At 37.2% G+C, this 24,963-nt stretch overlaps 2 protein-coding genes across 3 annotated transcripts in view; one reads left to right on the top strand and one right to left on the bottom strand.

The window, feature by feature from the left end:
* Positions 1 to 24,963, top strand: part of LOC149625227 (cytochrome P450 4c3-like) — a 75,711-nt gene that overhangs the window by 44,514 nt on the left and 6,234 nt on the right. The gene's annotated exons all lie outside the window — the stretch shown is intronic.
* LOC149625228 (phospholipase A2 A2-actitoxin-Cgg2a-like) lies at positions 17,149 to 22,575 on the bottom strand. Its single transcript, XM_089852018.1, has 4 exons — positions 22,214 to 22,575; positions 19,267 to 19,438; positions 17,892 to 18,016; positions 17,149 to 17,529 (listed from the first exon to the last, which is right to left on the bottom strand). Exons 1-4 carry the CDS (start codon positions 22,272 to 22,274, stop codon positions 17,375 to 17,377), a joined length of 513 nt encoding a protein of 170 aa, XP_089708144.1. The 5' UTR covers positions 22,275 to 22,575; the 3' UTR covers positions 17,149 to 17,374.

The raw sequence follows: 24,963 nt of genomic DNA, 5'->3' as shown, positions 1-24,963 counted from the left end.
ATAACTGAACGTTTAGTGGGCACCACCATGCTGAACTTTGCGTGTCTGATGAACATTAAACCATGCTTTCTCTGGTTTCATTAGAGATGTGGGGATGTCCTTTGAGTATGTTATAGTTTGTACTATTTGTCCCCCATCCAATGGTACTGAAAACGTGGGGTTACGGCAAATAGGGGCCGAGTAATTAAGCAAAATGTTCAAAAACATTCTCTCCATAGGATTAACATTACACTATACTTTGGAGGCTTACGTGTCCCACTGCTTCAGGAGCCTTTTCACGCGTGTTCCTTTTACCACAGTCGTGAAGGTGATCATGCGCAGAAAGGGGGTCGACACTATTCCGAAAGGTAAAGGGGGGAGGGGATTTCTCATATTACGCTGCGAGAACAAGCTTCAATAAAGTACACTTTTCTTTTTATATATGAACGTTTGATGTTACCTCCCTTAAAAAAAAATTGACCAAATTTTTTTTGGGTGCGGGTTTAATGAAATATAGAGGGTGTTTATATTGATTAACCATTTTCATTCTTTCCAGTAGGGGGTTTTCTAATATTCCCCCCGTTAAAACATTAATGGCGGTAGTCAGGGGGGGGGGTGGAGGAGCGGGGAGAGAGCAGGGTTCGTCCGCTACTAAGCGAATCATCTCTATAATGGGCATCAGGCGTTTTAGTTACGAAGGCTTAGATTAATGAGAAAATGTGAAAAAGCAGCCTATACGAAAACGGCCTTCTAGCCGATAAGCTCAATTGGCTGTGCTATAATACGTCATCTCAGTTAGAACCAGTGAAGGCAATGAGGTAATATGGGGAGAGATACTGGGTACGGTATGTACGGTACGGATAGAGAAAGGGCGAAGGGTGGTGGTGGTAATAACGTCATTAGGTTGTCCATCTTCATGCTTTTCCCCTATTTGCTCGTGGGGGTTTCCTGCCATTGATTGTACAGGGTGAGGCAAAGGTATTAGACCATTTTCAAAAGTCTGGGATAGAGTCTGGTGCTTGACCAAGGAAGGTGAAGCACGCAAGGGAAGTGTCTCTCTTCGCGAAACGTAACAGGTCACGTGTCTTATTTTCGTTGTTAGTTTTAACTGCGCATGATCGGTGCGCAACACGTCATCATCGTCAGACGCCACAGGCACGATTGTCGTGCGATGCGTCATAAAATTGAGCACAAGCACATCGGCCTAGACGTCGGGAGATTTTGGGCAACCTTCGTTGTAACGTTACACCAAACGTTGTAACAAGCAAATTTAAATATAAGCCTACTTTTACACCAAAAGATCCCTATGGCTGGTTTTCCCCTTTCCCCTATGGCTGGTTGAAACCCTCGCGCGCAAACCGCGATACTCGGGGATTTTATAAAAACCCCGAGTGAACTCGTTTAGTGGTCCTTGGGACACACGTGACCCCTAAAAAGTGAAAGTGCGAGGGAAGGAGAAAATAATTTTGAAGAGGAAAGAGGAGTAGAGTTGGAGTTCGAGCCGAGTAAGGAGGTCAACGTTTCTGGCAGGGAGCGGAGGGGAGATAGGACGGAATGACCGAGAGGCCGAACGAGTGAGCCGCACCTCGCGAAAGACTTATGGATAAAACGCGAGTCACGTTGTAGTCACTAGTGTGCCACAAAAATATTAATTAATAAGAAGAGAAGTACAAACCAATAAACTGTCCAGCTAATTGTACGAGATGGAGAATTCATCATGAGTCAGCGTGGAAACCAGTATCAACCGATAAATGCTAGCACGCGTTAACCGTGAGTCCCATTTTGATAATAAGGGTGAACCAGCCAGCCATTTATTACTTAAATGTTATTTAAATGTTTTGAAATACCGCTAAATCATTCTTTTATATATTATCCAATAAACAACACTAATTTCCTGGTAAATAAGGGTCGAACCTGGTCTCTTGAATTTAAGTTTTAATTATATGCGTTAAGCACAATGAGAACATGTTTAATTTATCTAACCATATCGTATTACCCTAGACAACTTAATTATTAATCTTTAGATAAAAGTATTTAGTTTTAATTAAAGTAGTAAAGTAAAGAAAATATGTTCCATTTTGGGGGTCCGTCCGGGATCACAAAAAGACTCTCCCAGAGATAAAATTAGTGTTAATTTTAATTATGGCCCATTTTTGATCAACTATGATCGGTTAAAATTTTTATTGTTCATTGTGGAAAATTTCCATGAAACTGAAATCTCAAGGTTACCATTGTAACCAAAATTTTAATATGAAATTAGTTTAAGTTAGAAATTTAAATTTCTCTCTCGATTAGCTACTGTAACACCTTGAATTTATGTGGTTACGTATTTCCTTTGGGTAAGGGTACGGCGGTGATTTTTCCAGCTTAATCGATGAGTTCTTTTGTTTTTCATGCCCAGAGGTCCTGGTTTCAAGAGTATAAATTTTGAGGGTCAAAGTTTAGCTTTTTGTTTGTCACTTATTTTTCACGTAAAAAGTTTTTTTTTCCTTTCTTTAAAAATCTTTTATTTGCGTGACAAATTTTATTTTTGAGGGAAATTCCATTCTGCGAATTTTATTTTTAATCCCCTTTGTAAGGCCTATGCCTTTTCGCCCAGAACACGATATTTGCCAACCCCAGTATAGTAGGGAAACGAGTTGTAGCACGTGCTATAGATCGTGGAAAAATTTTGAGAGGGAAGAAAGAGTAAAGCGTCGTCACGGGAAAAATTATCTTGTCCCTGTTGTTAAGAGAAGCTTTAAGCTGAAATCTAAAATCCCCAAAACTTCACGCCTTACAATGGCGTCAAATAATTTAACCCCTTCGAATAGTGTTATCAACCCCTTATCCCAAGCTAACCCTGTCTTACCTAGCTCTACCAGTTCTAGCCTTCAAGCAGGTTCGCAAACTCCCCCCACTTCAGGTGGTACTGCATGCAGTACCTCTTTGTTACATTTGGGAGTAAACACCCCTTTGCCCATATCGACAATGCTGAATACTAGTAGCTTGCCCTTTAGTTCAAGCCAAAGTAGTTTGATAAATACGAGTGCGACCTTAACCGCTCCCACTACTATGGTATCTAGGGTCAATAACCCCTTGTCCAGTAATCAGGTCACGCCACCTATGGCGAATTCCTCTAACACAACTTCGGTTAATGACCCAATGCTAGCAATTCAAGCCCAAATGCAAGCTTTAATGCAACATGTAGCTTTATTAACTAATCAAGTGGTTGCGATGCATCAATCTAATCAGTTGATATTACAAGCTCAAAATAATTTGCCCACACCACCTGTTATGACCTCAAACACACCTGTCTCAAGTACACATGCAAGCGCTATCTTACCGCCCACTCAAGGAATAGCAACTCCCGTAGTCTCTACAATTAGTACAGCTCCCTCGGCTAATGTTAATCCAATTAGTCCTAATGTTGCAAATCCACTTATTCCTTTGTTACCAAGTGGTGCAAGTAGTGTTTTGGCGGGAAATCAAAATTTCGGTTTTAATCCGCAACTGAATTTAAACCCGACCCCCCCTGGCTCCATTGTTAGTGCAGCCCATTTAATACCACCGATTCCTTCATTGGGTAGTACAACCCAATCACATAATCAAACGGGGCTTCCAAATTCTTGGGTTCCCGCAGTCCAGTTACCAAATTTTTCAGGGTCCACTACAGGGTTAGGTGTTAAAGATTTCCTAACAAAAGCCCGCCAAATTTTCGTTAGTAGGGATTGCCCCGAGGATATTTTTATTAAAAGGTGGATTCCTAATATGCTCACGGGGTCTGCGTTTGAATGGTTTGAAAGTCAGGGTGCGTTTAGTAATTTCGCCGATTTTTCTAACGCTGTTATAGCTGAATTTCAGCAAGAAACTGACGATGACCATATTTATGATCAAATTGACAGACGTTATCAAAGATCTGGCGAAAATCCGGCAGTTTATGGTGAAGCAATTTTAGCCCTAATTAGAAAATTGTCTGAAGCCCCTTCCGATAAGGAACAGGTGCGCTTAGTGCGCCGAGGCTTAGAACCAGAAACCAAAAAACTCTTATCCACGAACTCATATAACCGTGTTAGGGAATTAATTAGCGATGCGGTAAAGGTATCTCACGCATCTCAGGAACAACGACCCAGTTCATCCCAAGTTAAAAATTCTACGAGCTCAAAGAGGGCTGACGTAATTTGCATGAACTGTGGTCAAACTGGACATTACCAGTTTCATTGTAAAGTCCCAGTTCAAAGTACGGTTCCCTCACAAAGCCAACCGTTACCAGCTTCTACCCTTAGTGCAGAAGCAGCCCCCTTTGTTCCTACCTGTTATAAGTGTGGTAAAGAGGGGCACGTTAAACCAAAATGCCCTGAATGGAAGAAAAATAGGAAGCAGGGAAACGCAAAACCGGGAGGGCGAAACACGGGCGCCCCCACCGGAAACAACCAATAGGTCCCGTAGTAAACCAAGTATCGGGAGAAGGCTTAGATCTTCCCCAATTAGCTTGGATTGCTCTTTGTGTCGGTGATAGAGTATGTGACGCTTTAGTTGACCCAGGCTCTTCTGTTACCCTCGTGGATGATAGTTTTCGACTTAAATGTAATATAGTTTCAAACACTAGAGAACGTCATCGCCTTGGGATTAAATTGGCCAATAAGGCTCGATTAACGTCTACTGGATCCGCAGTAACTAGCTTTTCACTACCGGGCAAGGAGCAATCTAACAAAATTTACTTCGTTAAAAATTTAATTTACCCCGTAATTTTAGGCATGGATATTATTCAAAAGTGTGGTATGGTAATAAATTACCAGAAAATGCAGTTTTGGTATAGTGATAAACCTGAATATATCCACAATTTTAAAGCTAGCCCCGAAATTAGCGTACAGGAACGCGTATCACCCACATTATGTAATGCCCAGATTGACGAGGATGATCTTAAGAAAGCAATTTCAGTAGCTAAGGTTTCTCCCGAGCAGAAAAGGCAACTAGAAAGCGTGGTGTATAAATTCAAAGAATTATTTGCAACCGTTCCTGGGCGCACTACTTCGGCTAGCCATTTTATTGATACAGGGGACGCGAAACCTATAAGCCGCGCCCCTTACAGATATTCTCCCTTTAAGAAACAACAGATCGAGGAAATGGTTTATGAAATGATTGCCCAAGATCTGATTGAACCTTGTACTAGCCCTTGGGGGGCCCCGACCATTCTAGTGGCTAAGAAGCCAGATGAGTCGGCCGATGGAGTTAAAAAGGAAGTACCACCTAGGTTATGTATAGATTATAGGGGTTTAAATGATGTAACCGTCAAAGACTCCTACCCACTACCTAGAATTGACGACATTCTTGAATCGATTAGGCACCCAAAAGTCATAACCACCCTTGATTTGAAAGCAGGCTATTGGCAAGTTCCTTTGGAACCCAATAGCCGTGACAAAGCTGCTTTTGTGACCCATAAAGGGTTATACCGCCCAAAAGTCTTAATGTTTGGGTTGTGCAATGCTCCAAGTACATTTCAACGCATGGTCGATAGACTTTTTGCCCCACTCAAGAATGACGGAGTTACTGGCTACCTTGATGATTTAGTCATTATATCAGAAAGTTTTGAAAAACATCTTCAGACGTTAAATAAGGTTTTTACTATTCTTTTAGAAGCCGGCTTAACCATTAAAGCCAGTAAAACCAAATTTTGTATCCCCGAAACTAAATTGTTAGGGCACATTGTAGGTGAAGATGGAATCAAGGTAGATCCAGATAAAACCAAGTCAATTAGTAATTTGTCTCCCCCCACTACGATCAAGGCACTCCGTTCCTTTTTAGGAATGGCAGGGTATTATAGGAGGTTTGTAAAGGGATTTGCATCCATAGCCACCCCATTAACATCACTATTACACAAAGATACCCCATGGTCTTGGACCGAAACTCAACACGCAGCCTTTGAAAAATTAAAATCCGCCTTAATTTCCGCCCCCGTTTTGTCTGCACCTGACTTTTCGCAACCTTTTATAGTAGAGTGTGATGCGTCAAACACAGGTCTGGGTGCAGTACTCTTACAAAAGCGTGAAGGGAAAAGACACGTAGTACAGTATTTTAGTCATACTTTATCCGATACGGAAAGAAAATACTCCACTACGGAACGCGAGGCGATGGCTGTTGTTTATGCGCTAAACAAATTTAGACCTTATTTAGAGGGTGTTCATTTTGACATTTACACCGACCATTCAGCGCTTAAATGGTTACTAAAAACCCCTGACCCCACCGGAAAATACGCTCGGTGGTATGCACAGATTCAGGCGTTCGACTTTACAGTCCACCATATACCAGGCGATAAAAACGTCCTTGCCGACGCGCTATCTCGCTTAACTCAAAACACAGACATGGCTTCGAATGCTGACGCAACACCCATTTCTGAGGGAATAGTAGCCGTTGCCTCGGCTATACCTGAGGAACCAATAGAGTTTTCTAATGAGCTTCTTATCAATGAGCAAAGAAAGGACGAGCAATTAGCCGCCTTAATTAAGAGTTTATTAAACACAGAACCCTTGCAATCATCCTCTCCAAAAGATGATGCAATATTGAGCAAATGTAGACTCATTGACAATGTTTTATATCGTATCCCAAATAAGTTTACCCCAGTAGAGGAGAATTATAAGATATGGGTACCTAAGACATTGCACGCTACTGTTTTAAAATTGAACCACGATATTCGTGCGTCTGGACATTTGGGAAATTTAAAAACTTTACGACGCATGCAGCAGCGTTATATCTGGGATGGGATGACACGTGACGTCAAAGATTACGTAAAATCATGTGACGCTTGCCAAAAGCATAAGCCAATGCAGCAAGCCCCCGCTGGACTTATGAAGTCCGCCTCCATTACCGACCCCTGGACAGTCGTATCTATCGATCTGAAAGGCCCATATACTCCAAGCAGACGCGGTTTCACGCAATTATTGGTTGTTACCGACACCATGACTAAATGGGTGGAAATATTCCCCCTGCGTCGCGCTACTATCAAAGCCGTCGTAAACGTGCTTGTAGACCAGGTGTTCACCAGGTTTGGTCTTCCACGAACAATAGTTTCGGACAATGGAAAGCAATTTGTCGGGAAAATCATGAAAGACACGATGAGATTATTGGGAGTACGAAACCGTTACACATCCTTTTACGCCCCACAGTCGAATCAGACTGAAAGAGTAAATAGGTCATTGTCCACATTAATCGCCACCTATGTGAGCGAAAACCATAAGGATTGGGACGTAGGGATTTCCCAATACGCTATGGCACTCAGAACCGCACTACACGAGTCCACTGGCTTCAGTCCAGCCTATTTAAATTTTGGCCGTGAGTTGCGCACCCCTGCCGACCTAGGTATGTCAGCTTCACCCGATGACGTTATTAGTGACCCTGGGAAACTTAACCCTTACGCTATCTCTCTCAAAAATACCATAGATCAAGCCCTCGCCCAGGCTCAGGAAAATATTGAGGCACAACAATCGCGTCAGGCGAAATATTATGATAGTCGTCACCGTGACGTAGAATTTAATGTAGGGGATAGGGTTCTGAAAAGAACACACTTCCTGTCAAACGCTGGGGCAAATTTTTCTAAAAAGTTAGCTCCGATCAGTGATGGCCCTTACATAATTGCAGAAAAGTTATCCCCCTTGACCTACAGGCTAAAGGGCACGAAGAGTAACAGAATCTTTAAAGGAACTTTTCATATTCGAGACCTAAAACCTTACACAGAGCGAGATGCCGATAAGTTTCAGGTACCACAGTCTGTCGAGAGCGATTCCGAGACTAATGTAGAAGGTGAGGTGATATCACCAACCCCTGTCGTGCGTGATGCCGACATCAGACCCGATAGTGCGTTAAGCGTAGTTAGTGATGAGGAGCAATCAGATAGTGATGTTAACCACAATGAACAATTGCCCCCTAATGTACGTTGCCTTCGGCCACGTGACCCGATTACCGGTAGGGTTAAATGTTAAAAATTTTGTTTTGAACGAATATCTTTCTCTGGGAGTGGGTCTCTCACGGACCTTTAGTGGTCGATATCTGACCATCGTGTCATGATACTTTAATTGCGCAATGTAAATATATGTTAGGATTAAATTTTCTTAAACCACTAGTTTTTGTAAATATATAATATGTTAAATTTAAAATTTTCTTAAATCACTAGTGTTTTTTTTTTGTAAATATTAGTTAAATTTAATTGCTCTTGCATGCTTAGTTTTAGTGTTATCCTAGAATTATTGTTTTAAAATTTTCCTTACGATTCACCACTACAGTAATTTTTTTTTCATGGTGATCTCGTATAATTAAATTTTTTTTGTTTGTTTATTTATTTTTAACCACAAACGTAATTGTCTCTTTTTGTGGTCCTTATGTCTCTTACCTTATAATCCCCTTAACGTAATGATTTTATTTGTTATTTGTTATTTGTTCTGATTTGAATTCGTTATAACGTGTTTTCCAATGAGCCAGAGGCCTAGCTAACCTTCGTGTTTTATTGTATAACAATTGTTAACGTAGTTCGAATGTCGATATGTAATCGTACTCTTTACATTTTTTTGTATCAGTTTTTTTTCAAGGTGTTGTTAATTGTTTTAAGTTTCATTCAAATGTTGTTTACCAATAGTGTTGTTGAGCGGGGACGCTCAAACTTAAGTCGGGAGGAGTGTAACAAGCAAATTTAAATATAAGCCTACTTTTACACCAAAAGATCCCTATGGCTGGTTTTCCCCTTTCCCCTATGGCTGGTTGAAACCCTCGCGCGCAAACCGCGATACTCGGGGATTTTATAAAAACCCCGAGTGAACTCGTTTAGTGGTCCTTGGGACACACGTGACCCCTAAAAAGTGAAAGTGCGAGGGAAGGAGAAAATAATTTTGAAGAGGAAAGAGGAGTAGAGTTGGAGTTCGAGCCGAGTAAGGAGGTCAACGTTTCTGGCAGGGAGCGGAGGGGAGATAGGACGGAATGACCGAGAGGCCGAACGAGTGAGCCGCACCTCGCGAAAGACTTATGGATAAAACGCGAGTCACGTTGTAGTCACTAGTGTGCCACAAAAATATTAATTAATAAGAAGAGAAGTACAAACCAATAAACTGTCCAGCTAATTGTACGAGATGGAGAATTCATCATGAGTCAGCGTGGAAACCAGTATCAACCGATAAATGCTAGCACGCGTTAACCGTGAGTCCCATTTTGATAATAAGGGTGAACCAGCCAGCCATTTATTACTTAAATGTTATTTAAATGTTTTGAAATACCGCTAAATCATTCTTTTATATATTATCCAATAAACAACACTAATTTCCTGGTAAATAAGGGTCGAACCTGGTCTCTTGAATTTAAGTTTTAATTATATGCGTTAAGCACAATGAGAACATGTTTAATTTATCTAACCATATCGTATTACCCTAGACAACTTAATTATTAATCTTTAGATAAAAGTATTTAGTTTTAATTAAAGTAGTAAAGTAAAGAAAATATGTTCCAACGTCTCTCTCTCTTGATCTTCCAAAGTTTGACCACCGGACATCCAGTTTGTGGACAACAAAGACGTTACAAATGACTTGAAACAATATGGACCAAATTCGGTGCAGTACTTGTAACGTTGAAGTCCTATATATCGTCCTATCAATGTTCCTTCTTAACCATATATCAAGCAGATGAAATTGCCCCCCCCCCTTTCCAAACATTCAGTGATGTTAGGGAATACATTTTTACTTCCCCCATACCTGTCGTTAAACAGTCACCGGAAATACCTGTAGATCTTACTTTATGTGTCAAGTGCGCTTAGCTTTAACACAGAGTTCAATGAGACTAATCTTAATTTCCTTATTGATATTACATACCATTCGATTATTATCTGTTATAAGTTTATAAGATATGTTCCATAAGTATGTCACTACCCATACTTCGTAATGTTAGAGGCTTAATGAGAGCTAGTCCAAGAACGACGTGAGAATTGACTACACTCGGTTTTGCAGTCCATCCTCCTCTTTAGTCTGTACTAAGCCTTTGACAAGGCCTCACTACGCGCCGCTTTACAAGAATCTATGACGTTTCACCTACGTCACTTCATGACAAGCTCTCATTAACGAGTGACACACTTATGGAACATATCTTATAAACTTATGGTTATATTTATGTAGTGTTAGCGCTTGCCCGTCCCATATAGTGAATATTTATAAGATCTTGGTTAAAAAGGCAAGACTTTTGCATAACACCCTGTATATCGAAGGGGTTATTGTAATTTTGCAAGTATTAGTTCTTATAGGCGTATTTTTACCCAAATTGGTTCGGGGTTTAATCTTCTATACCATTATGATATTATTTAGTATCAAGAGTCGATCAATACGCGGGAGTAAGGACTGGGCTATGGAAGACATCGTGTGTCTCGGTTCAGAGATGGAACAACAATTAGAGTTACTTACTCCTAATTGATTTGCTCTTGCTGTAATACGGAAATTATTTTGATTTTTATCATAATCATTATTACAGTAAGGGTTAGCCAATCAGAAATAAGTGTTCTTCCGCCTTGAATATTTGAGACTAAATTGTCCAGATTGAATTGATTAGTTAATGATTGCACATGTTTAAGCAATTCTTGCATATAAACAATGTTTTTATTTTACTTCTTTATTACAAAGGTTTTTTCTTAATCTTTGTAATAATTAATTTTAAATTACTAATTAATTGAATAATTGAGACTGCGTTAATCCACATTAATGGAATGAAAGCCGTTTTTAATAATTAAAAGTTTTGTCTATTTTTAACTTTTAAAATTTTGATAAAACATGGTAGTTTTCTACCCAAAGTTAGTTCAGATTTCTTCGCTGACCTCTGTAACAATTAATTACAATTAACTAAATAATTTAATTAAAAGTTAAAGATCAAACGATCTATTTTACACCATTTTAAACCAAACGGTAATTAAATTAAAGTAAAAAATTCTCTTACCAAGCCGACTCGGCAATCACGCTTTCAGTACAAATTTCTTAATTCCGCAATCGGTAATAATTAATTAAGTAATTAATATTAATTCCAATTTTTTAATTTAAAAGCCGAGCGAAACTTTTGAGTAAAAGAGGGAAAAGTCGAAATTAAAATTTAATGAAAACGTAAAAAGCTTTTTTTATTCTCTTTCTCTCTCTGTTAGTGGAAAAGGCTTAACCCCTTCAGAAATCCCGAGAGAATTTTAGGCTTATTTCGAAGATGGATGCTTTTTCATTGATTTCCGCCCCCTCTCCCCCCTCCTTGACGTCAAGCGAGCCGCCTTTTCTTGGCCCTAATTTTCTTGCTGTGAAATATTGGAAAACACTAATGGTTGAAAAGTTCTATGATAAATATCCCTGGACTAAAGTCTTGCCAACCTAGTGTTAAATTCCCGCTTTTTCGATTTATTGGATCGCGCGTTTTATAACGGCTAGTGCTCGCTCGGTGCTGCTGCTACTGCTAAATGACCCCCTTTATAAGAAGTAACACTTTTTCTTTATTTATTTTCTATTTTATTTTTTCCCTGAACCTTAACACCAAGGGCAAATAGAAATTATACGAAGTGAGACTGTTCAATTTGGAGAGCGACGTTGTTGTCAAGAAGAAAATATTTACATCATACTATAGGCATTATGTGCCAACAAAACAATCAATTTGCATAATACAAGGCCCACGTTCACACATACATGGGAAAGCGGTTCGAAGCGATTCAAAACACTTCCAAAGTTAAGACAAGTTTGAACAAAACTGATACTGGAGAAGCTAATTACAAGTGCTGTTTCTTGAAGCATGGATTAACTAACGCTAGGGATTGTTCGTTAAGTATGCATGTTCCAAACACCCCCTAGCAGCAGCTACCACCCCTAACCGGAAGTTACAAGAAAATTGGACCAAATATCACGTGTCCTATGACGTCAAAATTAAAATCCCGCCTAAAATTGGGCGCCACCATCTATGCATTGTAAAGGCGTTAGATAAGTGGCAATAAGTCGCAAGATGACTTGGCCCAATTAGCTAGCTAGCTTTAGTTTAATCCGCAAAAACGATTTATTTTGCCTATAGATGGCGCTTTACATACATCCGTTTTGGTCCAATAAAATGGGGGAATGAAGAGGGGAATCAAGGAATAATTCGGAACATGAAGTTGGCGATAGAAATACATGGGAAACCCGGTTTGTGAACAATCCCTAGCGTTAGTTAATCCATGCTTGAAGTTGCTTCGCGAACCAACTTAAAGCGGCTTTGGAAGCTAGTTTTCAGGGGTATTTCACATGGGATGAGACAAGTATTAAGTGTATTTTCATCGGCCTTAGCAAGATAGCACCAATGAAAAGATAAGCAGACAGCGCCACTAACCGAAGCGTCTTAAAGTGTGAACCGAGGCTGTTGAAATCGCTTCGAACTAGCAATAAAGAGTGTTTCAAAGCTAGTTAGGCAAACGAGTTGTCGACCGACTCCCGTGCAAGTGTGAACATAGCTTTAGACTCTACAAGAACAAATATTTACTTCATACTGGGTACTACGAGCCAACAAAAAATTTCAACATCATACTGGATACTACTTAAGCTTTTTGATAACCTCAACATTGCTTAGCTCACTTTTTGTTATTTATATTTGCCTTTGTTAAACGAAAGAGCCATAATAGTTTTTCTAATTTTTGTTATAAAAGCGTATAATAATTATTATTATTTCAAATTAGAACTATATTTATATCTACAATATAAAAAAGATACCGCTGAGGTAAATAATTCTATTGGACCAAACAGGTCAGGTGGTACTAGATGTCCTATAGCAACGCCATCTTTTCAAGCTTTGGGGTAACGCGTGGGGCCTTCTAAAGGGAGGTTAAAAGGTTCAAATAAGTTTATTTTATTTACTTAAGAATGGGCTGAAAAATGTTATTATAGAACTTAAATGGTTGAGCGTTTCACGTTCCCTTTAATGTTCCGCAACGTTGAACTGATTTCACGTGAACGGATATTATATCCACGTGCAGATATCATTTTAGGAATAGTTCGAGAATACCCAGTTAATGAAGTGCAAGGCGGGGGAGATGTTGAAACGAAAATAAGAGTATTTGGGGGTATGGCGCGATCGAGCGCATTATAGAGGTCCCAGTGGACGTGCACTTTATCTAGAATTGTTCCGACTGATTTCCAATGGGGATTCTAGTAAGGGACCGAGGGATTTCTGAAAAGTGTTCTCGGACCAAATCCGGAAGTATTTCTCAACACTCGATACCCGTTGCGAGATATTATTGGATTCTAGATAAAGCGGTTTAACCGTTATGTTTCAGAAATTTGACAGGGAGAACTCAGTTTCTGGAGTTGATTTGATTCTCGTAAGGCTTTCATTTCACACCCTGTTATTTCTATTTGCCTCTGCTATAATTAACCTGTTAATAAACAAAAATGACGAAATATTATAGTTAAATTGGTTGCCAATAAAAGTAGTTATCACCAAAAAGGAATTTAAACGCGTATAAACCCAAGGGTATTATATTTTTCTTCACTTAAAATCTTGATTATGGCGAGTTTATTTAAATTAAACTGGATATTTCAAGGTTGTCTACGCTCGTCTTAACGCGTACAAACATTACAAGTGCCACTTTTGAAAGAAATTTAAATTCGTTCTTATTTTTCAAGAGTATTATACTCGGGAGAAAGTTTCCTCAAATTACCCTTTTTTTCACGGATGTTTATTTAGCCAGAGAAATTATTGAAAGGAATAGAAGTCTGTCAAACTAAATATATTTCTAGAGAAAACATCGACTAATAAAGGGATATTTAACGAAAATATTAACTAATAAAAAGGATTTTTAACAAAAGTGTTAACTTGTTAAGTAATATTTAACGGAAATATTGACTTATAAAGCGAGATTTAACGAAAAAGTAATATATAACAAAAATATTGACTTATAAAGCGAGATTTAACGAAAAAATTAACGAAAAAGTAATATTTACCGAAAATATTGACTTACAAAGCGTGATTTAACGAAAAAATTAACGAAAAAGTAATATTTACCGAAAATATTGACTTATAAAGCGAGATTTAACGAAAAAGTAATATATAACGAAAATATTGATTTATAAAGCGAGATTTAACGAAAAAATTAACGAAAAAGTAATATTTAACGAAAATATTAAGTAATGAAAGGGATATTTAACGAAAATATTAAGTAATGAAAGGGATATTTAACGAAAATATTAAGTAATGAAAGGGATATTTAACGAAAATATTAAGTAATGAAAGGGATATTTAACGAAAATATTAAGTAATGAAAGGGATATTTAACAAAAGCATTAACTTGTAAAGTTATATTTAACGAAAATATTGACTAATAAAGGGATATTTAACAAAAACATAAACTAATAAGTAATATTTAACAAAAACGTTAACGAAAACATTAACTAATAAATATATTTTTATAGAAAACAAACTAGTAAAGGTATCTCTAGAAAAAAAATTAACTAATAAAATGATATTTAACGAAAACGTCAACTAATAAATTGATATTTAACGAAAACATTAACTAATAAAGTAATATTCAACGAAAACATTTATGATTAGCCGGAAGTAGAGACACTGAAACTAAGCTTAATCTTCTACTCCTCTTGATATATTCTCTCTGATTCAACACTTCAAACACCCCAATCTTATTCCAACATAATATACGTGACAAGACAATGCCTTTTAGATTACAATATTCAAAGTACGTTGTATCCTTTTTTTTCAAAATTACCGGCCTTGATTACGCGTAATCATTCTTTTGAAGTAAAATTGAGAGTTTAAAGGGGACCCCAAAAATATAGTAACGGACCATTAGCGTTCCTGACACACATAAGCACGCAAATCTACAAATACTTGAAGTAGCTATTTCCCCCCATAGATACGGTGAAGTTCTTTCAGACTAATTTTTTCAAATTGTTTTTATAAAATTTAATATATCAGTTAATTTAAATTCCTTACAGGTTGTTATTATCTTGATTTGATCAACTCTTTTTTATAAATATAGGGTGGTGGCTTGTAATTCCGAACGCTTCTAATTCCGAACAGTTTTTTTAAATTGATTTTTCTTTTACTTGCGAGGCTTTAGACCGTGAAAAATAGGCTTAAATTATGCCTTGATTCATTGTCTATCCGAAAAACATCATTTCAAATCCATATCTAAAAGTCAGGGAACGATGTGACACGAAATAAAAATGTACCTAATTTGCGAATTTAATTTAATGTCAATTAAAGGGAATGCCGACCCTGATGCCTCCGAAAATAAGGTTTCATTTTCTTCAGATAAATCAGAGGCAAATAAACTCAATTTCAGCCAAAACGTCAAGTTTTCCCCCACAAAATAAGCATTCGTAACGAAATTTTGGCTCAAAATTAAATTAATAAAAGAATATTTATAAAAACCTTTGCGAGCAGCTAATTCCGACCACTCGAAACAACACTCCATTAATCATAAATTATCGACAGTAAAATTAAATTTAACGCTATTAAACGACATGGTTTAACAGATTAGTTATCCTCGATAATACGGCGATACGTTTTCCCGGGCTTTTCAAGCAGACAACTTTAGTTTAACCCGGCTAGCGTAAAGTCCCTGTTTCCTTCCCTCCCCGCCGCGGCGCCGTCACTCGTACTCGTACACTATTCCGCGATAAAAAAAAATAACGGTTCAATCTCGCGCCAAGTTTGAAAATTTGCGTTCGCGCGTTTCAAACTTTTGCATAAACGGGTCGCTAAAGGTTTATACCTACTTGAATATGGAATATGACGATCAAGGTAATGTAAATCGCTGTTGCATTTATTAATAATCTTTTTTATCCTATTAACCTACGAGAGATTTAAAACTTGAAAGCGAAATTTATTATAGAATTAACGTCCCAAAACTTAAGCCTTGGTTAGGGAATTTTATCCCGATTCACCTAATGAAAAAAATATTTCAGTTTTAGATAATCCCAATTTAGCATACAAATGAGATAGGCGCTGAAGTTTATTTCACCATAGTTATACCACATTACAGGTGGTGGTGTTAAAAAACCACGTAAAATATCCGGCTTAATTATGAATGGGGAAAAATCTATTTTGTGCCATAAAAATAATTAAAATACAACCAGAAACAAGGGAAAAATATATGACGCGACAACTAAAGATTATTTATTATAAATGATAAAACTAATAGTTATGTTACCGGTTACTGTCCAGTTACAGCTTACAATATTTTTCCAGTATTACTCGAACTTAAAGCATAGCGTTGGTTCCAGTGGACAACTTGACTTTCCTTACGAACTCCAGTTTTGGCTTGGGAAAGCTAGAGGCATTTGTGGGCGGAATTTGTACGTGCATGTATAAATCCCGCCCACTAGCCTTTGCCAAGCCAAACCCGGAGTTTAGAAGGAAAGTCCCCTTGTAAGGGATCCACTGGAGCCGCGCTAGTGTTAGGTTCGTGCACTCAGGAAATAAATTGATTTCATGAAACATTTTATCAGTTAAACTAGCAGACTATTTTACATTGGAATCGGGGCTAGGGGTCGGGAAGTGCCCCAAAACTAAAATAAGAGCTACACAGAAGTACTTTGCCTTCAAAAAACCCTAAAATAACTCGTGTTTTTAAAAAATCCGGTTTAATCCAATAAAAACCACTGGTCTGGATTTTATTCAAATTATCCGGATTTTTGCCAACCCTGTAAGCAGGTTCGGTAATTAGAAGCGGGGGTTCGGAAATTAGAAGCGGGGGGTCGGAAATTAGAAGCGGGGGTTCGGAAATTAGAAGCGGGGGGTCGGCAATTAGAAGCGGGGGGTCAGAAATTGGAAGCGGGGGGTCGGAATTGAAACCCCCTACGTCGGAATTACAAGACATCAGTTCGGAATTGGACGCCACTACTAGAAATGGGGAAATAGATATTTCTCCACAAGTTACCGGTAATTTTGGCTCAAAATAGGCTCAAAAGTAGCGCAAATGTTCAAGCTATTTGGTACAATATCAAATATTTCTCATAACATTATACGTGTGTCATGTTTCAATCGATTTTAAAAAAGTGTTCGGAATTACAAGCTACCACCCTATATAAAAACCGGTTTTTCGAATCTTAATTACGCTTAAAATTCCCCACTGGTATATTTAAATTTAATCGGGTTGTTTTCAATATTTTACCAAAACATGTTTTTCTCATTTTTTACTAGGATAGTTATCTAACAAAATCAAAAACTGTGTTTTTATAAATCATGTCATACAAATATTAATTTTATTTATTAACAAGCTTTGTAACTTTATTAGTGAAATTTAGAACAGCATTTTTACAACAGTTTACAATCTCATGAACCGGTTTCTTTTTATTTAGTAGAAAACTGAATATTTTATTTCATTATGTAAGATTGGATTAGGAATTGGATAAGGAATTAGGAAGGTTTTTTTAACATGTTTTTATCAGTTTTCATCAAGAGGTTTAACTTTGTATAACGTTGATACAGTTTTTTTGCCTCTGTGTTTTGGATTGTACGAATCCATGTTCTCCTTAAAACACATTGAAATTTGAACATCGCAACCGCAAATTGTGTCAATACATTCGTCCTCCGAAAGTTCTGAGAAACGTTAACGTAACTTTCCGTTATTTTCTATTTGCTTTTGATAGCTACGTTAAAGGGACTGTAAAGAAGGCATCGGCAGGTGGGTAAAAATTATTTGAAATACGTCAGAGGCATGTGACCGAAGAGAGGCGTGGTTCAAGAAGCTTAGTTAGTTTTATTTCGAAACTACCACTTGGCGCTGCAATCTCGCGAAAAACAAGGACTAGATGTCTAGTTCCACTCCATGAGGATTCTTTGTATCTTGGCATCACGTGATGTCTGTGACGTATTTCAAATAATTTTTACCCACCCGCCGATGCCTTCTTTGCAGTCCCTTTAAAGTATAATCGCTAGCTTGTAAGAATATAGAAACTCACCGCAATCTACAGATTCAGTCGCGTTTTGTCTCCAAGAGTATCGTACACAAACCGGATGTTCTTTTAGCTTCTTACAGGGACCAGTTATGGCGCTGTCGTAGCATTTATCGTGGTTATAGCAACACCTGAAACGATATATTATAGTAAACCTAAGATTTCTGGGCCTGGGGAAACTGAGGGTGTATAGACAGCAACATGACTCCCATAGCATTAGAAGTTGATAATAGAAGAAGGGTGACACTCTGTATCCTCTTAATACTTTAGTTATGTAACATCGTTCTTCCCAGGCGAGTGACGCATTTTTGTTTGCTCTCCCGCTCATCTAACTTCCGATGGGTAACTATTGCACAGTGATGGAGTGAATTCTATAACTGTTTGGTATTCTAAATCCCCAGCAATCAACCCACAAACCTTGATTGTCTTGACGTGCAGGGGCGGACTGGCCACGGGGGCTGGTGGGCAATATCCCACGGGGCCGGAGGCAAAATATGGGTCGGTCGGCCACGCCGACTGGCCGTGGCATTGATCTAAATGTCTTAGTACTAATTGTTTGGTAATTTTTATTTTGAATCAATTCAAAAACAGTTTGAAAACTAAAAGGAAATTGGGGGAAGAAGCCTCAAGAAGAAGGTTATGAACTTGCAAGGCAATGCAAGCCATTGGACTTGTATTTTTTTCTATATGATATTAGCAGCCTAGGTGAAAGATAAGCTTTACGACCGCTCTTTACAAATTTACAATGAGATGAGAGCCTTGAAAGCCCAATTGATCGTTACAGAGTGAAGGTGATCCGCGTTATACAAGACCATCAATTTAAATGGCTAATTAGTCACATTTAAATGTTATTTAGTCACATTTAAATTGATAATTAGTCACATTTAAATTGATAATTAGTCACATTTAAATTGTCAATTAGTCACAAATGTTTTAGCCGTTTTACAGGATTTTATGGTTAATTCACCTCATAATGTAAAAGTAAAACGTGGCTTTAGAACGGTTTTGGTCCTTTTGGGAAATTTTAGGGGCCGCGACCCTTCAATGCCCACCTCACGAAAACGCCGCCAGTCCGCCCCTGTTGACGTGGGACAAAAATACACAAGCGCATGCATGCGCCTTGGCAAATAGTTAAGAGCTAATAGAGTATTGATGAGGGAACTATTTATCTCGTATGTGATTCGGTTTAGTAACCTTGTGCACTCCAAATGTTAATTCTGATGTTGGGAAGAATCATGTTACAATTACCCTTCTTCGTGGTACACTTCTCTTCGAGAGAAGTATTAAATATTTCTGCTTGTATTCATAGTGTTTTAAGTTAGGTTAAGTTAGGGGTCAGGTCGCCGTCTTCTGGCCAAAAGTGATATAATTTTAATTTTACTGGTCAATAGCGTCCACTGGTGTTCCTTCTCCGCCAAGTCCACACCAGAATCCGTAGTTTATGAACATAACTGGGCTCCTACCGGTCATTTTACCGATCATTTGACCCAAGCTTATAATACTTCGTTTTTTCAAGTTCCTGACTTGGCGGTACTGCTTATGTTCGACGTTTTCTAAATATATAGACATTGAATTTTTATAATTGTCATTTTAATAGTCAGAGAATTCCACATAGGTTCGGTAATTTTATTTTTCTACAGTAACAAATTTAAGGCCGACTTCCAGGGAAAAGGGTTCTAGCGAACTGAAAACCGAGCATCGAGACTAACAATGAAGCGACCGTGCCGATTTTCGAAGCCCCGCTGGGTCAAAAGTTGGAAGGGTTCTAGCTAACTGAAAGCGGTGCAATGGGGTTCTAGCGAACTGAAGATGAACAATAGAAATCCTTTTAAATTTATTTAATCTCGAATTTTTGCTTTCCCCTGAAGGAAATTCTCTATTGTTCATCTTCAATTCGCTAGAACCACCATAATACGGCTTTCAGTTAGCTAGAACCCTTCCATCTTTTAGCCCAGCGGGAATTCGAAAATCTACACGGTCGCTTCATTGTTAGTCTCGATGCTCGGTTTTCAGTTCGCTAGAACTCTTTTCGATGGAAGTCGGCCTTTAAATTGACGATTAAAATTGGTCAAGGGATATTAATGACTTTAGATGGTAATCGGGGTAAGACAATTTAAAGTTTTTAAATTAAAAATAAGTGAGTGGCAACCGTTTTTAATCTCACACAATAACTTGTATAATAGTTAAGCAAATGAGAGTAAAAAGAGGGGGAGTAGAAGGTTTGGCTGGGGTGTTGGTTAGTCGCTTTGAAAGTTTTCCTCTAAGCTTCGGTGTGCGAGAGCATCTTTGCCCTCTTATTGGTTAAAATAAGGTGAACCGGATATTAGGAGGAAAATGTCACAAATAAATAAAAAATAAAAACGAGAACGCCCAAAATTCCTTGTCCAAGCTCCTAGCTTCAACTCCCCTTCTTTATACCCTCTTTGGTTCAATCATAAGTTCATAAGATATACTCCATAAGTTTGCCACTGGAAACTGAGTGTTTGTAGGAGAAACGTCAGGTATTCTCGTAAAGCGACGCCTAGTGAGGCGCTGCCAAAGGTTTAGCACAGACTAAATAGTAAGATGGACTGCAAAATTAACTGAGTGTGGTCAAGTCTGTAGCATTACGAAGTACAGGTAGTGTCATACTTATGGAGCATATCTTGTAAACTTATGTTAAACCTAATTTGAAAATTATTATTGAAGACCACGTGATATATCACGCGCCAAATATCTAATATTTGTTTTGGTTAATTTCTGAAAATGTTTTGGCATTTCCGGAAAACATTTTAGGTCATTATAAAACTTTAATCTCACGTAATCGATCAACTATTTGAGTTTATGTGTATACATCCGCATTTTAAGAATCATACTAGGCCTAATTTCTTTTACTTTCTGTTTAACATTATTTTTAATAGGCCTTAATAGTGCTTAACTTTAACGATCATCATTAAGTGTCCCTTGTATAGATTTTAATCTGCATGATACACATTTCGTTTCGTTCTAGTTCTTAAAGACTAAATTTGTTAATCAATGAAGAGATATATTATCCGATATCTTCCTTTAAAAAGAAATATATCCGGTTTTTCCTGGATGCCTCACAGTTACGAGTAAAAAAAATTTTATTTAAACCGCACACTTTTTAGTTTTCCCATACAACAAACTCACTTCCGCATTCACTTGGGGGCTAGCTTTCAATTTTTAATCATTTTTCTTTCAAATTATTATTTTTCCATTTAAAAACTATTCATCCAAAACTAAATAATGTTTAAGTTTAGATTTTTTTTAATATATTGAGCTATTAACCCAGTGGTTCGATAATTTCTATAAAATCCTATATTTTGGGACCTATTTATCAATAATTTCATGAAATATCCCATGAATTTCAAATTATTATTTTTTTAATTGAAAAACTATTCATCCAAAACTAAATAATATTTAAGTTTAGATTTTTTAATATATTGAGCTATTAACCCAGTGGTTCGATAATTTCTATGAAATCCTATATTTTGGGACCCATTTATCAATAATTCCATGAAATATCCTATCAAAGCCTATATTTTTGGACCTATTTACCCATAGATTCATTAAATATCCCATGAAAGTCAATATTTTAATCTATTTGCCTATATTTTCATGAAATATTCTATAAAGTCCTATATTTTTGAACCTATTTGCCTATAATTTCATGATATATCCTATGAAATCCTACATTTCTAGGCCTATATCATCCTACATATCTGTATTATCCCATATATAACGTTTTGTCTATATTTTCCTATATATAATTATTGTTCTATATAACCTATACATGTTTTGTCTATATTATCCTATTTATAATGTTTTGTCTATATTTTTCTATATATGTTTTGTCAATATAGTCCTATATATAATATTTTGTCCTTTATTATCCTATATAGGTTTTGTTCTATATTATCCAATATATAATTTTTTTTCCTAAATTTTCCCACATAATGTTTTCCCAATAAAATCCTAAAAAACAATGAAAACATGTTAAAAATATCACATTTTCCCCACATTAAACACTAAAAATACCACATTTTTCCCATATTAAACATTAAGAAATATCACATTTCCCCCATATTAAACATTAAAAAATATCACATTTTTCCCATATTAAACATTAAGAAATATCACATTTTCCCATATTAAACATATTAAAAATTATCACATTTTTCCCATATGAAACATATTAAAAATATATTTTTTCCATTTTAGAATTGCATTGTCTATTGAGTCGTACGTGGACCCCCAAAACTATGGGAGTCCCTTATAAGGGACCCTTAAACGCGTAAAGCATTAAAGTAATCCATAAAGGTACTCACGTGAAATGACGCAAGTCATTAGGATCCCCGCGAGAACCAAGATAAATCCAAAATTATTCATTTTTTATTTTAATAATTTTTTAATCCTTTTTTCAAGAATATTTATAGATGAATTTTAGCCTATATCCCCAAATTGTTCTTGGCAATATATTCCAAAAAAAAAAGAATATCTTTTAAAATGACATTTATTAACTACTCTAAAATAAATATATATTTAGCTAGAACTGTATATGAGCAGCCTGCACTTTTAAAAATACTTTCACTTTTAAGAAATTCAGAACTGGCGGTTTTAACTTAACGAAACTCGATATTATAACTCGCTTTCTTCGTGTTCTACTTAAGAAGGTATCGCTGGTGTTCTAGTGACGGGAGCTTTAGTAGTCTTTACCTGTTATGACGGTAAGATACGCCTTAGGTGCTAGGGGAACGTATTAGCTAGGGGGTATAAATTTTACTAGGGCCAGCTAATCCCAAAACGAGTGAGACGAAATTACGAATAAAACCAAAAGTGGATGGAATTAATTCTTTCTTTTTTTCTGATTTACTTTATTAGTGACATGTAAAGATAATTTATTTAATCAATGCCTTAATTAATTTGAAATACTTTAGGGTTATTTTCGGATAGGTATAAAGCGTGGGATGGTCATGGAGCTGATGTTCATGACTCATGAATTATGAAGCGGAAAAAATCGATTTAATAAATATAAATTTCAACACTTCGAAAAAAATGTATTTATCTACATTTACGTTTCAAAATGTTATATTTAGGCCTACTGACTGACGTCACTAACATTGCAGGGTTCAAACAAACCTGGAAAACAGGGAAAACCAGCAATAATCAGGGAAATAAATAGTTGACAAAAACCTCAGGGAAAACTTAGGGAAATTTATAATTTTTAGTAAAATTCAGGGAAATCAGGGAAATTTGCGTCAAATAGAGGCCGAGTAATTAAGCTAAATGTTCATAAACATCCCCTCCGTAGGATTAACATTACACTATACTTTGGAGGCTCATAACTCTGGTTATATTAGAGATACGGGGATGTCCTTTGATTATGTAATAGTCCTATCAAGAAGTGATATCTAGTTTATTTGGGAGAAGTTATAAGTTGCCTAAGTATTCGCGCGCCATAGTCCCAGTCCCCCTTTCAAAATACAAGGGGGGACGTAAAAGGAGGCCGGGCTTTTTCGCCTCTCCTCAGTCGGAAAATACGTAATATTCGTCATTCGCGTCGCGCTGACGTGAGTCTTCAAGAACCAATGAGATGCTGGTTGCAATTTAGAGACGGGGATTAACTCCGGACCTACGTTTGGACTGGTGATAAAGCTGGAAATGTGCCGAATTTATATCTTCTCTCTAATAAACTAGATATCACTTCTTGGTCCTATTTACCCCTCCTCCTTCGTTAACATTTGCTCCATAGGATACTCCATATACGGGAAAAACCTAGAAAACTCAGGGAAATTTGTTTTCCAAAAGTTGTATGAACCCTGCATTGGGATAGCCGTGTTAAAACTAAAGATATATTAAAGGGGAGGTGAAATGATCTGAACATTTCGTCATGTTTATTAGCCATATCGTAGTATACGATAGGCTCTTAGTTTGACCCGAGCCGTAGTAGTAATAGTAGTAGTAGTACTTGTGGCCGGAGTTTTCGCTTTCGTTATCGTCAGATTTTAGCTTAAAAGGAACTTTATATTACCACAACCCACCCATAGGGGTTACTGGGCTCGGTTAGAGATTTAATTTCAATTAAATTTTTTTCAGGTCAGACCCGGGAATCGAACCCGGGACGCTGGCGCAGTAGACAAACATTCTAACCACTAAACCATAGAGACTTGGTAGAAACCTCGAGTTTTTTATTATTTATTTTTATCTCTAAAATGTCGGGGTGATGTGGGATGGGGTACCTCTTAATCTGTGGGGTCGGATACTTTTGAATTTTTATCTGTGGGGTCGGATACTTATGAATTTGTATGTTTGGGATTTTTATATTTATTTTCTTTTTATGTATGTGCTAATTAAATAGATAACGATTTTCCCCGTTTCCTACCGCGCTCATGTGTTTCGTTCTCGTTCGGTAGCTATCGTCATCTATGTTAGGTTTGACTGGAACGTTTTGGCGGTTAATTCAAATGTGGGTTTAGATAGAGCTAACATAGTGCTAAATGAGCGTTATGCGTTTGATCATTTAGCATTACTAAAGGTAATTCGAGGGGATAATCACTAAAATGCGTAATCACTATAACTAAACTTTCTCTTTCAAAAGTTTCTGGGCATAAGTCCTTGTTAGAAATTTATAAGATGCGATAAGTGTGCATCGGCAAATTCGGCATAAGTCTATGTTGTAAGCTCATCGAGGGGATTATCACTAAAAACTATCTGTTCTTCGATTCGCCGGAATATTAGAATTAAACCATAAGTAAATTTATACGGTTATAATTTAATCACTGTTTAGAGAGTACGGAATCGAGGGGCTATTCACTCTGATTTTATGCACGGTAAATCATTTAAGCATTGAAAAAGATAGCGCTATTCACTCATTAGGGTAAGGTATAGAGGGGTTATCCACTCATTAGGGTAGGGTATAGAGGGGCTATTCACTCGTACGATATGGCTACTATTACGAGCCCTTGGGCCGTCTTGTTTTTATCTAGTCTTTGTTTGTCTGGTAACTTTGAAGTCCCTTTTGTCATCTCTGCATTCACATAACAAATTACAAAGCAGACGCTTCTGTAACCCCGCCTTT

Source organism: Phalangium opilio, unplaced genomic scaffold (assembly GCF_054372755.1).
Source record: "Phalangium opilio isolate 3A_F unplaced genomic scaffold, DU_Popi_V2 ptg000105l_1, whole genome shotgun sequence".
Taxonomy (NCBI): domain Eukaryota; kingdom Metazoa; phylum Arthropoda; class Arachnida; order Opiliones; family Phalangiidae; genus Phalangium; species Phalangium opilio.
This window is presented reverse-complemented; position numbering and strand designations above follow the sequence as displayed.

Coding starts and splice junctions, on each gene's coding strand:
- LOC149625228 (XM_089852018.1), bottom strand. CDS start 22,274: ATGAATAATTTTGGATTTATCTTGGTTCTCGCGGGGATCCTAATGACT. Junction 19,439..22,213: donor AATGACTTGCGTCATTTCAC/GTGAGTACCTTT, acceptor CTATATATTTAG/AAAACGTCGAACATAAGCAG. Junction 18,017..19,266: donor CCAGTGGACGCTATTGACCA/GTAAAATTAAAA, acceptor ATATCGTTTCAG/GTGTTGCTATAACCACGATA.